The 16282-nt window shown below is 42.1% G+C and overlaps 1 protein-coding gene across 3 annotated transcripts in view; it reads left to right on the plus strand.

Annotated features, from left to right (window-relative positions):
• Positions 1 to 979: 979 nt before the first annotated feature.
• Positions 980 to 16282, plus strand: part of TRIM55 (tripartite motif containing 55) — a 42800-nt gene continuing 27497 nt past the window's right edge. For all 3 annotated transcript variants that reach the window (XM_047842563.1, XM_047842564.1, XM_047842565.1), the window contains exons 1-4: positions 980 to 1147; positions 1728 to 1900; positions 8093 to 8258; positions 10366 to 10461. In XM_047842563.1, coding sequence (XP_047698519.1) covers positions 980 to 1147; positions 1728 to 1900; positions 8093 to 8258; positions 10366 to 10461 — 603 coding nt within the window. The remainder of the gene's footprint in view (positions 1148 to 1727; positions 1901 to 8092; positions 8259 to 10365; positions 10462 to 16282) is intronic.

Below are 16282 nucleotides of genomic sequence, written 5' to 3' on the forward strand. Positions count from 1 at the left end.
TCTGTTATCCTACATGCCATTACTACCTCATTACTGATTATTGTTGCAAACTAAATTTATATTTTAAAAGATTGCCAAATTTTCTTTGTGTTTTTGGTGTGTGTGAGGGGGAAGGTGACTGTAGGGATACAGGATGAAAGAGGGAGTTAGGGAGGAGGAAGAGCAGTGTGGAAGAAAAAAGAATTTACTAGAATTTTATTCACAACTTATAAAAACATGGGATCATCAACTGGTGTTTGGATTTTTTTTTCGTAGATACTTTTATGGTGAAAAGGATTGAAATCAGTTTTTAAATTTGAATTTTTCCCAGACCGCCATTCTTGCAAAGATGAAAAATTTAAAGTGAAGCAAATCGTTTTAGTTGATTGCCCTTGTGAAGTCAGGAAAATGATTTTTGAGACATGTTTTGTTTGTTTTCATGTAAGATGGTATGATCACACTACTTTTGGTGACCTGCTTCCTCAATTCTCCAGACAGAAATGCATTTGTTATACAGTTAGACTCTTGGGCTGCATTCTCCCCAGTCCTGGAGAAACCCGTCACCACGTTCTTATTGAGTGCTCACAGAGGGCATGGCTCAGTGACTAGGCATGCATATTTGCATTTGTTGTTGACAACTGTCAGCTTCAACATCCCTCTCCTCACAACTCTGTCTAAATGGGGTTTGTAATCCTTCTTCCCACTCACTCTCTTCACTCCCTGGGGCAGGAATGTTGGCTCCTGTTCTCTGTCACCTGTCAGAATCCATCCTCCTGTCACTGGCTTATATGGACAAGTCAGCCCACTGTCACGTGACCCCCCCTGCTGCTAAAAACAGCTCAGGCACCCCCTCTGAACCTGGGCCTGAAACAATGTCTTCCATCGAAAAAACCGTAAAGGACACTTGATCACCCAATCCTTGGAATTATTTCCAGGAAACACTTGCAGAAACCATTCGGAGCACCCTTTCCCTGGCAGTGCACACGGGGACGGCCAGGAGATGAGCGCATCTTTGAATTATAAGTCTTTTTCCAAAGAGCAGCAGACCATGGATAACTTGGAGAAGCAACTCATCTGTCCTATCTGCTTAGAGATGTTCACGAAACCCGTGGTCATTCTCCCCTGTCAGCATAACCTGTGTAGGAAATGTGCCAGTGATATTTTCCAGGTAGGTTTGTTTGGAATTTAGAGGGTAAAAAAGATTCTCTCTTCTTGGAATCAAGTCTTTACCTTGTAGGTGAATTCTTTCAGAAAACTTTGTAAGGCTACATTCATTTTTAAGAAAACCATTTTTTTAAATGATTTGCTTTGTGCTTTGCTGTCTGCCTCCTCCTTACTTCTCCTTACTCCCAAATCTAGTTTTAACTTAAATACTAAGAATCCTATTTGTTTTAAAAACAAAACAAAACAAAGCAAAACAAAACCTTCAAAACATTGAATCTGCTTCAAAATTGTAAATGAATTGGTTCCTAAGACATTAATGTTAGAGTTTCTGGCTAGAGCTTTTGGTAATAAAAATGTTGGATGGAAAAGTGCCTCATGCTGAAAATGGTACATGGCGGTTGACTGTGGATAAAGTGCTGGGCCTGTATTTTAGGACCACTTGCTGCTAAAGCCCTAAGGGATTATCTTATGGCCAGCTTAAAGTAGAAGTTGATCTTGTTTGTAGTAACAGAGAGTGAAAAGAAGTCTCAGAAAAGCTACCTGTGGCATTACTTAATTCCTCTTTTCTTGCTTGGCAAGAACAGGCCTCTAACCCGTATTTGCCCACAAGAGGAGGCACCACTGTGGCATCAGGGGGCCGGTTTCGCTGCCCATCCTGTAGACATGAAGTGGTTCTGGACAGACATGGGATATATGGCCTTCAGAGGAACCTGCTGGTGGAAAATATCATTGACATCTATAAGCAGGAGTCCACCAGGTACTGTCCCTTCATGTGTCACACCCATCTGAAGCTTGGTTTTGTGTATTTGTTTGTTCTAACAGATCAATCTATCCAATGCTCGTTTGCCAATCACAGACATTGTCTTATAGGAAAATGTTTTTCCAAGTGAGTCCTTACCGGTGTGAGAATCACTCATGGAAAGAGAAGGGAGCTGGTGCCCAAGACTTTGCATCAATTTAAGAATGAAGTAATTCATTAACACTAATCTGTTCAGTAATACTGAGAGAGGCATAATGCGGCCTACCCCTTTCAGCCCTGTATTACGCATATTTTAGACATTTCTGCACTTCACAGGTCCTTCGTAGCTCCCAAATCTACATAGCAGAAAATTCACAGTACAAAACTTTAAGGAGAACTAACAGAAATGGCATTTTCCAAAATAGTCCGGTTCCTAGTTTAGACAACAGTCTCACCTTAAAATTGTCTAGATGATCATAATAAAAAACAAATTTCTCTAACATAGTTAATCATTGTATGGACTCTGGGAAGTTACAAAGCAATGCATAGTCCTGCCCTTCAGCAACTTAAAGTTTAGTGACATGGGTGGGTGGGGGGAAGAAGATGGCATTTGGGTTATGTTTCTCTACTCTCTAGATTGTATTTGCTGCATACTCTCAGCATTCACCTGTTGGATTGATACTCAGTATATGCATCCATTCATTAAAAAAAAAAAAAAAGGCTTCTTCCTCATCTAATCACATTGGCTATAGAGTTCCTTTCCTAGAGACAACACCGTAGTAGTTCATTCTTAGAAGGTATGGTGTGAAGAGCCCTTTTTCAATTGTACACAGGTCAGTCCAGTCCACAAAGCTTGATAGCAATATTGAGACCATCTGGAAATGAACTCATTGTGATTCTTATTAGGAGACATGTATTTATGGAACATCTGCAGGGCTTTAAGAGCCTAGCACTCTTAGAAGGAAAGCTGTTCCATAAATCTAACATATAATTATTATAATCATTATGGCTATTAGTTTCTGCTTAAGATTCAAACTAAATTAGATAGTGCCAGGATCTAGATGGAAGTGGGGGAAGAAGAGTAATTACCGATGACATATTACAGAGATACAGAGTCAGCTATTTCCTTTGCTTCCAAAGTGTCTGCAGAAGAAGGAAAATACTGTTGTTGCTGCTGTTGCTTCACAGATCTGATTTCATTGTTTTACATTACTTTAAAATGCGAATACACACACTGTCTCTTTAAAAAAAGTCAACAAATAACCAACCAATTATTAAGGGTGTTGATATAAGAGCTGATTTAGTGCCTAGTACAGTGTCTTGCATAGAATAGTTGCTTCATAAGTGCCAGCTAATTAAGCAACACCAAAAAGCTTCTTACATGTTCTATTTATTGCAATAATTTCCTTTTGCTACTTGCTACAGTGAGAGCTTGAAACATTGGAAATAATAACAATGCTATGAAATCCAGAGAAGAAAGATGTTAAAACTTGTAGCATTAGCAAAACCAAAAGACATGTCCTTACTTTAACTATAAAGTCTACATGTGCATCTGCCAAAAAAGTGCCCAGGTGCACAAACGGTATAAAGGTAATGAACCAAATTTCCAACAATGAAGCTTATAGCTGGGTGGACCAGTGGTGTTTTTCTGATTATCAAGTTCTTCTTACACTGTTATTTCTTGAACTTGAGACTCGCCTTGGGACATTTTTACTTGGTAGTAAAATCACAAGTTGCACAGAGGGCCCAGGTACATGTTTGGGCATACACCCAGGTGTTCCCTGGAGGCTGTCAGCCTTGCCAGCCCAGAACCCTGTGCCTCAGAGAACATTAGGCAACCTTAGAATAACCTTGGATATTCAGAGTGAGAGGCACCCATCTCTGGCTCACAGTCATTGGTGTGGGGGCAGAAAGGAGAGGGGCTGGTCAACTCTGACCTCCTACAGAAAGACCAGACATTGTAGATCTCAACAAAACGTGGCCTTATCTAGAATAACTGCCTGGTGCTGAACTAGCCGCGGTTTGGAGAGGTGGACACGAGAAGGAATTTATTTCATTAACAGTAATCACAAAAATCATAATTAACTTTATAATAAGTAAAACTAATATATGCCAACCACTGTTCAGGGTGCTTTACACATTAATCACATGTAATTCTTTAATCTGCACAACAATCCTGTGAGATTGTGATTATTATCATTACCTTATTAAAAACTTTGAATATTCTACTCAAACTAACTCATATATATAATTTAAACATTCAAATAGTACTAGGACACCTCTAATGAGGCCCATGCTCCCACTCCACTCTCCACCCCCAAGTCTCACTCCCCAGAGCCAACCACTTTTAATTGTTTTAGCTGTTTTTCTGTTCTTTATCCCCCGGTGACATCTGTATATTACAGATCTGTGTACTCCTATTTCTGATTTTTCAATTTAGACATTCTCTATGGACTTTTCACTGCAGAAAGTCAGGACAGTGCCCTCACGTCGTTGGGCTTCACCTACTTTTCCTCTTCCCTGGGTTGTATCCTTATTTCCTAGAGCCTATGTCTTTCTCTTTGTTGGTTTATTCTACTGTTTTATATGGAGCACATCCTCAAGCAATCTTCCGAAATATGCAAAAAAGTGCCCCGCTTTTTAGCCTCCCCCCACACTCCTGCCTTCAAAATATCTGGCTGCCGCAGTTGCAGAGCCTTTCTGGGGTCCCTCAGCTCAAGTCAGCTTGCTCCTCTCAGCATTCTCCCCCGCAGGCGCTTAGCAGAAAGAAGAGTCACTTCCTTTCATCCAGAAGTTCTCAATTTCCCACATGTGGTTGACATCCCTTATCTGCTGTCATGTTGCTCATTTTTTGTCCTTCTTGACTTATATTAGAATGCGATTTTTAAAATTTCCCTACTCTCATTTTAGTGGGATTTCCACAGGAAACACAAATAAAAAAGGCACATGTTCATTCTGCTGTATTTAATTAGAAGACCCTCAGGCCAATTTTCAGATATGAATAAAAGCTGAGCCTCAAAGAGGTTAAGTAACTTGCCTGAGGTCACACAACCACCACCTGGAGAAGCTCAGCTGGAATTAAGCTTTGAGATAAGTTTGACTTCAAAGGTACCACCTGTAATGCCTCACCAAGACCAGATGCCAACCCTTCTGGATTCACCAGGATGGTTCCAGGAACCTGAGACCAGAGACAGCAGGCTACAGACTCCTGGAGACTAGGCAGCACTGAGTGGCTAGGGGCCACTGCCAGCATCTGAAGCTGAGTCCTGAGCCACAACTGTGAGCTCAGCTACCCTCACCTCATGAAAGTGCATTTACATCTTTATTCTACATGCCTGTTTGACCCAAGTCTGTTATATGTTTTAAGTTGTCTAAAGGTCTCTATTATACACCCGCTTTTAAGTGGGGACGACTCTGGGCCTGTGTAACCACCTAAACAAGAAAAACCTAATAAGGAATATGGGACATAGTCCTCAGTCTGTATTGCATTATGGAAAAATAATCACAACCAAAAACTAAGCATACAGCCTTATGGCTGTTGCCACATTTCCAAAGTGTTTGCGCATACTGTATATATATACACATATATATATTGTATACATACATATATGTACTCACAGACCTGAGCTCTGGTCCAGCTGCTGACATCAGAACAGCACATGGATGCAAGCTGCCCTCAGGAAATGCTTCAGGGAAGTGAGCCACAGAGGTATCACCTGTGCCATTTTCCAGTACACATATTCCAGATACATGCTTGACATTTATTATTATGAGGTGGAGATATATGGGACAGAAGGTATAGGAGGTGGAGAAGCCTTTGAACAAGCGAAGAGCAAACCACTTCTAGTCTCTAGAGAACCTCCAAAGGGCTTTGTCATTTATAAATGGAGTCTTCAGAATGTTGTCTGGTTTCTTTGTCACTCATGAGTGCCAAGTGACCCTGGTTTTCCCCCATATTTCACATGCTTTCCCCAGATGAATTAGAGCACAAGGAATATTGTCCATTAATCTGGCAAAGTCTCTTTCATTTCTCATTCATTCAACAAATATTTACTGAGTACCACTCTATGCAAGACATTGTTCTGGGCACCAGGGATCCAGCAAAAAAAACAAGACAAACCTGCCCTCATGGAACTCACATATTTGTGGAGGAAACAGATAGACCTGGGAAGGAAGATACATTTCTTGGTTGCAGAGTTTACTTTTCTCAATTGACTTCCAAGGATATGGCAGAATTTCAAGTTAGGAAGCCACAGATTTCATGGAAACCATATTGTTACGAGACCAGGTGAAAATTCTTTTCACAAAAATCTCAAAGCTGGAAGCCCATACAATTTCCTCACCAGACCCAGGTCCTACTCCCACAGCTCAGTCTCCTTGACTTGACTCCTACCTAGTGATTTATAGATATAAATCAGTATATTTTCTGCCTTTCTCTGAGTTCTGGGGCTGCAGGTATGTGGTACCACACATCAGTATCAATGGTTTACAAACCATTTTATGGTTTACAAACCAGTAAACAATGTAAACAATGTAAACAATGTAAACAATGGTTTACAAACCAGTCTCACACTGGAAGTACATTTTACATTGTGATCCAATAACCATTACATACATGGATGGATATAGATATATAGACATGAAATATATACTTTTTGTTTCCAGTGCACTTAGATACATGTACACACATATGCATGTAAAACATACACGTGCATCTATGTACACCAGAAACAAAAGTTTCAGGTATCATTACTTATTCTTACTAGGTGTAGCCCATGTATTTACTGTCTATTTTAGTTTGATTTTAACAATGCTGGTCATGACCTCTAAATTGATTTCATGGCCCATAATAATCAATTTCACAGCCCATAAATACCTGCGGTTTTTTAAAAAGTGGATCTTGGTAACAACAGAAAAATTCAGTCCCAATCTTTTAAATAACGATGCTTATAAATATGTGTTTGGGAATATGAAGAAAGGTTTTGGATTTGTATTTACATTTTTCAGGTACCTCTGAAAACTATTAACAACCTTGGTCTTTAGATAGGATGTATAAGAATTCCAGGTTTTTGCGAGGCAGGCTACACCCACATCTCTCACCATGTTCTCCAGAGGGGGCCTAGAGCACTACAATTTGACATAATTTTGATCTTGATCATAACACATAAATCACACTGATCATTAGGAGAATATACAGGGCCCCACCACACGCTGTGAACTTGGGCCGTTCCAGGTGATTCCACAGCAAGTTATTCTTAAATAGTAATGACTTGTCACTCCCCTTTCATGCTTTCAATTCCTCATCGCTTGGTCATCGTCTCACTAACACATACAAACCCAATGCTCCATTATTACCTGTTGCAGTTCCGAAAAGTTTTGGCTGGTGCTGAACTACTGGGAAAACTAAAACCTGGGGATTATCTGTGAGGTCCTTACTTCCAAGGTTACCACCATGTCCCAGAACAGCATTTTGCATTTTTCTTATTGCTTAAAGTACTGTTCACAGTCACTGAGCACATAATACCCACTCTTGGTCCCTGCCAAGTCCTCAATCGGGAAATTATTTACATTTAATTTTCTTAATGGCAGGAAGAGACCCAAACAAATTAATGAAGCACACACGGACATGTTCCTTCTTACACAGAGCTATTTCCATCAGTGCCTAGACTAATAATCAGAGATTTGGACTCCTCCAGCCCACCTCTATCTTCCTTTTGGTGGGAGAAGTGTTTGCTGGAGGTTGTAGAGTTGGGACCCAGTGCTTCTGCAAAGCCAGCGTAAACTTGAGATTTAGCTTATCAGCAAACACTCCTTCTTTACCCATAATTGGAAAGTATCTCAAGAGACTTGTAAGTGTGTGCAGACAGTGCTGGAGCACACTCCTCACAATTTTCAGGAATTTTACTAGCTGTGTTTTAAACCGTCAGTAAGTTTAAATCAGCCATGATGGGAACCCTCACCACAGAAATTGTCAAACACTACAGATCAGAGTGTCCATGTCCTATCCCCTACTCTAGGCTGGTGGTTAGATACCTATCAGCACACCACTGCTAAGCCCAAAGGGCAACTGAATGGAGGTTTCCGAGGACAAGAACAGGACCTTGGAAGTTTTCTGGAATAGCAATACTAATCCCACCCCCCCCCACCCCCCCACCAACTCTGCTTTGCTGCAATGGGAGCTGACACATTTATCTGCCCACCTCCTCCCAGACCAGAAAAGAAGTCTGACCAGCCCATGTGTGAGGAGCATGAAGAGGAACGCATCAACATCTACTGTCTGAACTGTGAAGTGCCCACCTGCTCTCTGTGCAAGGTCTTTGGGGCACACAAGGATTGCCAGGTGGCTCCCCTAACTCACGTGTTCCAGAGGCAGAAGGTAACAGAGCCTCTCTTCCTCTTCTCCAGCCCCTTCTGAATTGCTGTGTGATTGGCTCTCTTTGCTGAAGGGGAGTGCCCAAGCCACGTAGCCCTGAGGCCTGGCGGCTCAGAGCATGGGGTGGTGTAGTGCTGGTGCAAACATGGCCACACACTAGATCCCCAAGAGAGTAAGGGGACTGCTAGCGAGGGAAGGGGTGCCGAGGCTCAGGAAGGTGCGCAGAGGGCAAGGGTCGCTTGTTATTTGTGCATCTGGGAGGTTGCTGAAGACAAGCAATGTGTTGGGACCTGGTCAGAGCTGTTTGAAGTTTAGACTATAGATAAGAAAAGGATTAACTTTTCACGCCAGTCACAGGAATTTTTCTTCATTCACTAAAAAAAGCTACTGTTTCCTGCACCCTTCCCAGGCCTTTGCTCCCCCAACTCCTACTGTATTAGCCTTCAAGTCCAGGTTAAACTGGCTTCCTAGGCTTTCAACCTAGGCCGCTTGCTAAAAGGACTCCTCTCAGTTTGACACATGCCCCACCCCCCCGCCAGGGCGTCAGCCTCCTCACCCTGACCAACCACAGCATGTCCCCAGCTTATCACTAACCTGCCAACCCAGTTTCATCCATTGGCAAGTAGCAACTTGCCCATTTGATGCAAATAAACGTGCAGTTATGTGCTCAAATAGATGCAGCCACTCCCCACACCTAGAATTTCAACGTTCATTTATTTTTGGGACAGAGACAGAGCATGAACCGGGGAGGGGCAGAGAGAGAGGGAGACACAGAATCGGAAACAGGCTCCAGGCTCCGAGCCATCAGCCCAGAGCCCGACACGGGGCTCGAACTCACGGACCGCGAGATCGTGACCTGGCTGAAGTCGGACGCTTAACCGACTGCGCCACCCAGGCGCCCCCCCACACCTAGAATTTGAGGAGCTCCATATCTAGCTCCTTTCTATGAACAATCACACATCCCACATTTGGTAGATATTTTACTGTGAGGGTCAGAGTTGGAATCAAATGTGAAAGCCAAACTTTTGGGCAATACCAGTCATGATCAGTGAGTGCTAACTGCCAAAAAAGCAGAATTTAGCAAGACATCTGTAACATTTATTTATTTTTCAATCCATTTGTGGTTTATTTCCCCTTATCCTTCCACACCCACCCATCCCCCTCAAGTCATGGCATGTTAGAACCGAATGGTACTTGTTTCACACGATTTCCCCCAGAGCCCTAGGAACTCTCGTGGGATGGATAGGACAGACTGGCAGGACTTCTACCCCACTCCTGTTTGGACAGAGCAGCTTCACTCTTATCTACTGGAATTCCACATTAGCTTCCTTTTTCTGAAGAAAGGGTTCTGAAGCTTTACAATGTTTTACAACCACTGTTCTGGTCCAACCTTCTCACTTTATATCCAAGAAATTTAGGGTCCACATTGATTACATGTTTGGCCAACATCATAACCAAGTTAAAGGCAGAGTTGGATCAAGCAGGTAGGTCTCCAAAGTCCCCATTCAGTGCTCCCTGATAGCCAGTCTTGGAGAGTGGAGAGGAATTTCAAGTTGAAAACCCTCCCCTAGAACCAGTCAAATGCTAGAGTTTCAAGTTTGTAATAACTTAGTCTAGTATGTATGTATTTGCACACCTAGCATATAGAAGGTGTGTATTAGTTGAGTCAGTGAATAAATATTTACTATTCTCATTTCCCTAGTAAAATGGATCCTGAGCTACACTAGGAAAATAATTCATTTCGGGTCTGTCACATATTGGACCCCACTGAATTTATAAACAATATTTATAATTACTTAGCTTGAATATGCTATTCTCTATAATCTATAATTCAGTGTTTATGATGTTATTACCAAGGTCAGATCTCAGTCTCCGTTAAGAATTTTGTGAAAACTATGAAACTTCTTCCCAGACAAATACATTTATATACACATCTAGACAGAATTTTATTACAAGACCAGGAGGTTCACAGGCCTTATAAGCCTGTTACTCCTATGGGGTTCAGTGGACGCTGGATTAGGAATCCATGAGGATAATACTACAATTTATTTACAATCAGGGCTGACTAGAAAACTCCTAAAACTTTGCATCCTTCCTTTCTCTTCATTAGTCTGAGCTCAGTGATGGCATTGCTGTCCTTGTGGGAAGCAATGATCGAGTCCAGGGAGTAATCAGCCAGCTGGAGGACACCTGTAAAACTATTGAGGTAAGTCAAACAACTCCAGCTGAATATACACCAAGCCTGGACTCCTGGGGGGTTGTGGCTGCCTCAGTGCCACACAATCTTTCCTTATAGAATGACCGCCTTCCTCATATGTCTCTAAAACATTCTCCTCCTGGCTCAGGAAGAGAAGTTACCATCTGAGTCAACAAGGCAGATTTTACCACATCTACTGGGGTGGTTGTTACATTTGCTGTTTTTTGTTGGTCAACCCATTTTAAAAGATTAGTTAGAAGAAAAATCAATTCCCAGTAATGAAAATAAGTGTTATCCACCATTATAGTACTATTTCTTTGTGAAAATCCAAATGTCTTAAGGAGTACTAGTTAGTGCTTTGGAAAATCATGTGCAGGTTTGAGCTGCATATCTACACTCTGACAGCGGGGCCACAAAGGGGATAGCAGAAGGAGGAAGATGTGTCTGTGGTTACAGAATGATTTAGTCATGGATTTCATTGAGACCAGAGCTCTGGCTCATTCATATCTGCCCTCTGCCTGGCCCAGTGCCTGGAACATAATAAACACTTGATACAAACTTGGTGAACAAATGCATAAATGACTGGCTGTTTAGCTCACACTGAAGCTTGGCATATGAAAAATACTGTAAATCCACCCTTCCTCAAGATCAAGTATAAACTGTGTAATTGCTGAAGGCAAAAAGCTGAAACCTAAAGAGATTTAGCTATGTGGCAGACACCTTTTCAAGAACTGAAGATTCACAGACTAGTTAAGCCAGGCTGCACAGAGGACAGGTGCAAGACAACTGGGTTGAGTGCAGGTCTCTGGATCTGTAACCTGGAGCCATTTATTACTCCCTGCTTTAAGTTTTGGGGTTGTTGGTTCTTGTAGTTGGACCTCAGATGCAGTGTTGAGGCATTGTACTGCTCAGTCTGTAGCATATTGTCTGTATTGCTGTAGGCAAGGCCCCTCTTATCTACTTATTTCTTTTTATCTCCATATCCCAGTCCTGTTCTCTTCTCTGTACATAACCACTCTAACATGTTTGGTGTTCCGTTCACTTATACTCTTATAAAATGTTGATTGTTTTATATGCACGTCTTTTACTTTTATAAATGGTAATGTACTATATTTCTCGTTCTGCTTTTTTTTAATTATGTATTATGTTTTAAAGATCCCTTCTCATGTACATTCAATCCTTCATTTTTCTCCTCTGTAAAAATGGGGCATAGTACCCACCTTACAGAGTTACTGTGAAAAATTAAGCATAAGCAAAATGCTTAGCACAGTGCCTAGTATATGGTGAGTGCCTGATAAATACCCTGTTTTATTTTATCATTAGAAAGGCAAATTCTATCAGAAGCCAAAGGCTGGTTCCTGCATAATCACTTCAAGACATTGGCCATAACCTTCTCGTTTTAGATTTCTACACCATTAAAATCAATGTCCTTTCTTCTCCATACCTATATTCCTGTAAAGATCATGATAAATCTGGGATCCATTTACAGAAGGGAGGTTTTCTTTTGGTGAAGAGCCCAAAGAGATTACAAAATGGACAATATAAACTCATCGTTTTACTTATTTACAGTAAAGGCCAAATACAACTTAATCAGTAAACCATGAATCAGCACTCCAGTGTGGTGCCATGTTGAGTCTTGGGTGTATAAATAGGAGTGGGTTGCTTGTGGGTAAGTGAGGTAATCTCTATACTCATCTCTGGTCAAGCCTTCATCAGAGATCTCTGTCTGGGACATCAAGGCTGCAGAACACATACAGGAGAAAAGCTCTGGGGGTCACATTTGGCCGTGAGCAAAGAAATGCAAAAAAACCGGGCTCCCTGTAGCCAGCATGGGGGGTGGGGGACACTGAGAGGGCGGGGAGAGATTTGACAACTGGTTTTCTTCCTGGAGGCCTGTCAGGGGCACAATAGGGAGCAGCTGTTTTTTCTTTCACTGTGAACAAGACAAGCAGGAACAGGTTTGAAATTAAGTCAGGAGAAGGGATTTAGTGCAGATATCAGGAGGAACTTCCAGGCAGTGAGGTTTAGGATTATTACTCCTATTATTACTGATAAAAGTATTCATCAAACATGACACACTTTTATAAGTACTTTCACAGGCTACTAGACAAATGTAATTGTTCCCTGTAGGGCTTTCAGATGAAGCTGTAAATTGGCAGGAGTCTTAAAAGTGTCCATCCCTTTTACCTATTTATTTCACTTCTGAGATTTTACTTTAAGGAAATAAAACAGTATAGAATGTATATATTCATAAATAACCTCTATATATATTTATATGGGGAAAAACTCCAGAAACCAAAAGGTTAGGAGTAACGAACAGTGGGACTACTGTCTTCCTTATATACTCCTATATTTCGCATTTTTGTAAAGAGACCTGGACATTTTTTTAATAATCAGTAAAATAAATATAGAATGAATGTTGCTCAGAAAAGCACAGTTCTTTCCGATCAGTTTAGGTGGCTCATCTGCAAATGTAGGTATTGGCTCAGAGCCTCATGGAGGTCTCTGATTTTATGATCCCTATTTGATGCAAATATCCTCCATTTGAAGAGGACAGAGGACAGAGACACTGCCACAAATGGCCACATGGTGCACCTGTAATCACTAAAGTGCTCTCCCACAGAGCCTGGGCAAAACACCAGAGGCTCACTTTGTGAGCACTAGCCTGCAAAGCTGCATGTAGTGAAGCACACGAGGTTCTTGGCTTAGAGTGAAATGATCCTACCTTGCAGAGCAGGTGAATTCTGTACCAGAGTTCAGGGTCACAGAGCAGAGCTCCTGTGTCTCCCATTCTCGCTGGGGTAGTTGTTTTCCTTCCTGACTTTGCTCACCACCTGCCTGGAAACATTTTCTGGGAAGCCATTGGTGGCTCCTGGCCAGGGGGTGGGGAGCTGTTGTTTAAAGAAGTCGCTCTTCTGATTGGTGAAGAACCCCTTAGGGATGGGAAATGGAGTAGTCCCCGGGTGGGCACTATCCTTCCCCAATTACCTTGCCTCTTCCCACATGGGGCCCAGACACCTGCCCTTTGGTAGGAGTGCCCATCCCTTGTACGTGTCTAATTTTGTCCTTGATCATGTAATGTCTTGCAGGGCTGGTCTGGTCAGGCACCTGGCCCAGGATCAGCCCTGGAGAGCTGCCGAGCTTAGGCTAAATCACACTGGGGACTCCTTGTTATCATTTAAAAATAACGTATGCTTTCCCTTTCTCCCTCTCTCTCTGCTGCTCCCCAGTTCATGCATGTGTGCTTGCTCACTCTCTCTCAAAATAAGTAACATTTTAAAAATTAAAATTAAAAGGGGCACCTGGGTGGTTCAGTCAGTTAAGTGTCCAACTCTTGATTTCGTCTCAGGTCATGATCTCCCAGTTTGTGGGAAGGAGCCCCGCATCCGGCTCAGTGCTGACTTTGCAGAGCCTGCTTGGGATTCTCACTCTCTGCCCCTCCCCTGCTCTCTCTCTGTCTCTCTCAAAACAAATAAATAAACATTAAAAAAATTTTTTAAATAATGTATGCAATTGATATGAGTTTACAATGATTATGAGAGTGGCTTTGAAAAGGGCTGTAGTCATGAAAGGGCAATCTGAACTGTGTCAAAAGGAGGAGTGGCATTTTTTTTCTCTTTGCTGTGGATCTGACAGTGGGTGAAGGAGCTTTCAGCCTTTTTAGTACTCCTAGCTGAATGTCACACAGGCTGAGATGTTCCCAGAGCTCTCGACTGCAGGTTGGAGGGCCTTCTAGGCTGTTCTATATAAGCCCAGCATGGTCTGGAGCTATACTTGCCTTTCCAGCCCAGAAAATGTTCTGGGATAGGCTAGGACTCAGAAAGAGGGCTGCTGATTGGAGTGGACAAGTGCACTGCCTTGGGAGCTCTCCGTTTCCAGAATACTATGCTTGGCTTTCCTTCCTCATTGCTAAAAATCATAACCTCTGTCTCCATCTTATAGTCTTTACAAAGGGCATTTACCCTATGTCACTAGATACCCAAGAGAGTAGGCTATTAATTCCGGTCCTCCTGAGGCTGACAGACAAGCAGGCCTAGAAATAATCCTGTTTTGTATGGATGCATGTCTAAAGGAAACAGCTACAAGTTGAATAATAACTATTTGATCTTGAGCATTTCCATTATCTGAAAAATGAGGACTTTAATAAGATCTGCCAATGATTCTTCAATGACAACAAACCTATTGTATTTCCAAAACAATAATTTTACCCAAATAGCTTTTAGGACACTGTCCATGAAGTTACAAATATGACGTATAAATATTGTAAGAATCACTTTAATAAGCATTCCAGAATTTTTAAGGCAACATTTCAAAGGCAATAGAACATAGGCTTAAAAGAACAGGTTTCAGAGTTAGACTTTTAGCTGTCATTTAACTATATGACCTTGGGAAGTTACTTAAGCCCTTTGTCCCTCAACTTCCTCACCTGGTACACTGGGGTTAATACTACATTCTTCACAGTGTTATTGAGATGACTAAATTGGGGTAAGAGGCACATGCCAGGGGCTTGATAAGTGTTACCTCATATTATTCTCATAGTCAGCTTGGAAAGACCACACTTATTGTAACAATGCTAATAATCATTTGAACCACTGGAGCATCTGGAGCATCTTTTAAGCAGTATCAGAGTAAGACCTTCAGGGTCCTGAGTAATTATGATGCAGAGCTAAGCAACCCCCTTCAGATGGAAAAACTGAACATGAATGGCAGGAGATATTAACCCTATTATTTATCTAAGAGGCAAAATACTGGCAACCAAGGGAGGCTGAGGCTCTTCTGGGAGACAAGTTGACTCTCTACTACGTATGGGAGCAAATTAAATAACTTCTCAGCTTGCCATGGGCTTGTGGCTTTCACTGAACCAGAGGACCCAAGTCAGTATGGCTCACTGGGCTCTCTGCTTTAGAGAGTTTGCTCAAGGAGCTTTTAAATGATCTGGAGAAGAACCCCAGGAGTAAGTTTTAGAGATCCATTGATTAGAACATAATTGTTCTTCTAACATGAAGTGGGTGGCAACGTGATATGGTAGAAACAGCATGAGTTTGGGAGTCTGGAGACCCATGGCTGCTGGGTAGAGTTGCTCTGCTGAGCACTGCACAAGGGGACCCCGCTGATGGGAGAGGAGCTGAACTCCAGTTCATGTGCCTGGAAGGAACACGTTATCCTCATTTGTCTGCCTCTTTTCTTGTATAGCCCAGTGGAGACCCACCTTTTCATCCTAGTCTGCACTCGTGGAACTTCTCCCAAGTGCTAGAAATTGGGGCTTTACCAGTAAATGTTGACTGATTTCCTCAGGAGAATCTTTCTACTTTAATACAGTTCTCTCTTTAGTAATATTAATCTGCTTCCCCCCCCTTCTTTGGGGGGTGGTGGGGAAAGGAAACCTATTTGGCTTAATGAAGGGAATTCTAAAGTACTGTATTTCAAATGTAGCTGACTGAGCACTTCCAGACCCAAAGCTGCAGCCCCAAACGAGAGTGTGTGGATGAGTGCTGGAGGTATGCAGTGCGTATGTGAATGGGCTGGGTAGAGCCACAGTTGCTCAGTGACAAATGGTGGGCTAAGAGCTTATCTTCAGCTCTATTTTGGTCACAGAGGCATGTTCCTTACATGGTAAGAGCAGTGGTTACAATTGTCTTAGGTTTTCCTGTCATAGCCCTGGCACATTCCCAAGCTGGGACTGACATTGCAGGGTCCGGACATATAATTTATGTCTTAATACTGTAGATAACCACTCTGAAACTTGCCAGGAATAGGAAGAGGCATTTTAGACCCTTAAGACACTGAAATATCCCCACATTTATCTGAAGTCATAGAGTCTTGGAACTGT

Source organism: Prionailurus viverrinus, chromosome F2 (assembly GCF_022837055.1).
Source record: "Prionailurus viverrinus isolate Anna chromosome F2, UM_Priviv_1.0, whole genome shotgun sequence".
Lineage (NCBI taxonomy): Eukaryota > Metazoa > Chordata > Mammalia > Carnivora > Felidae > Prionailurus > Prionailurus viverrinus.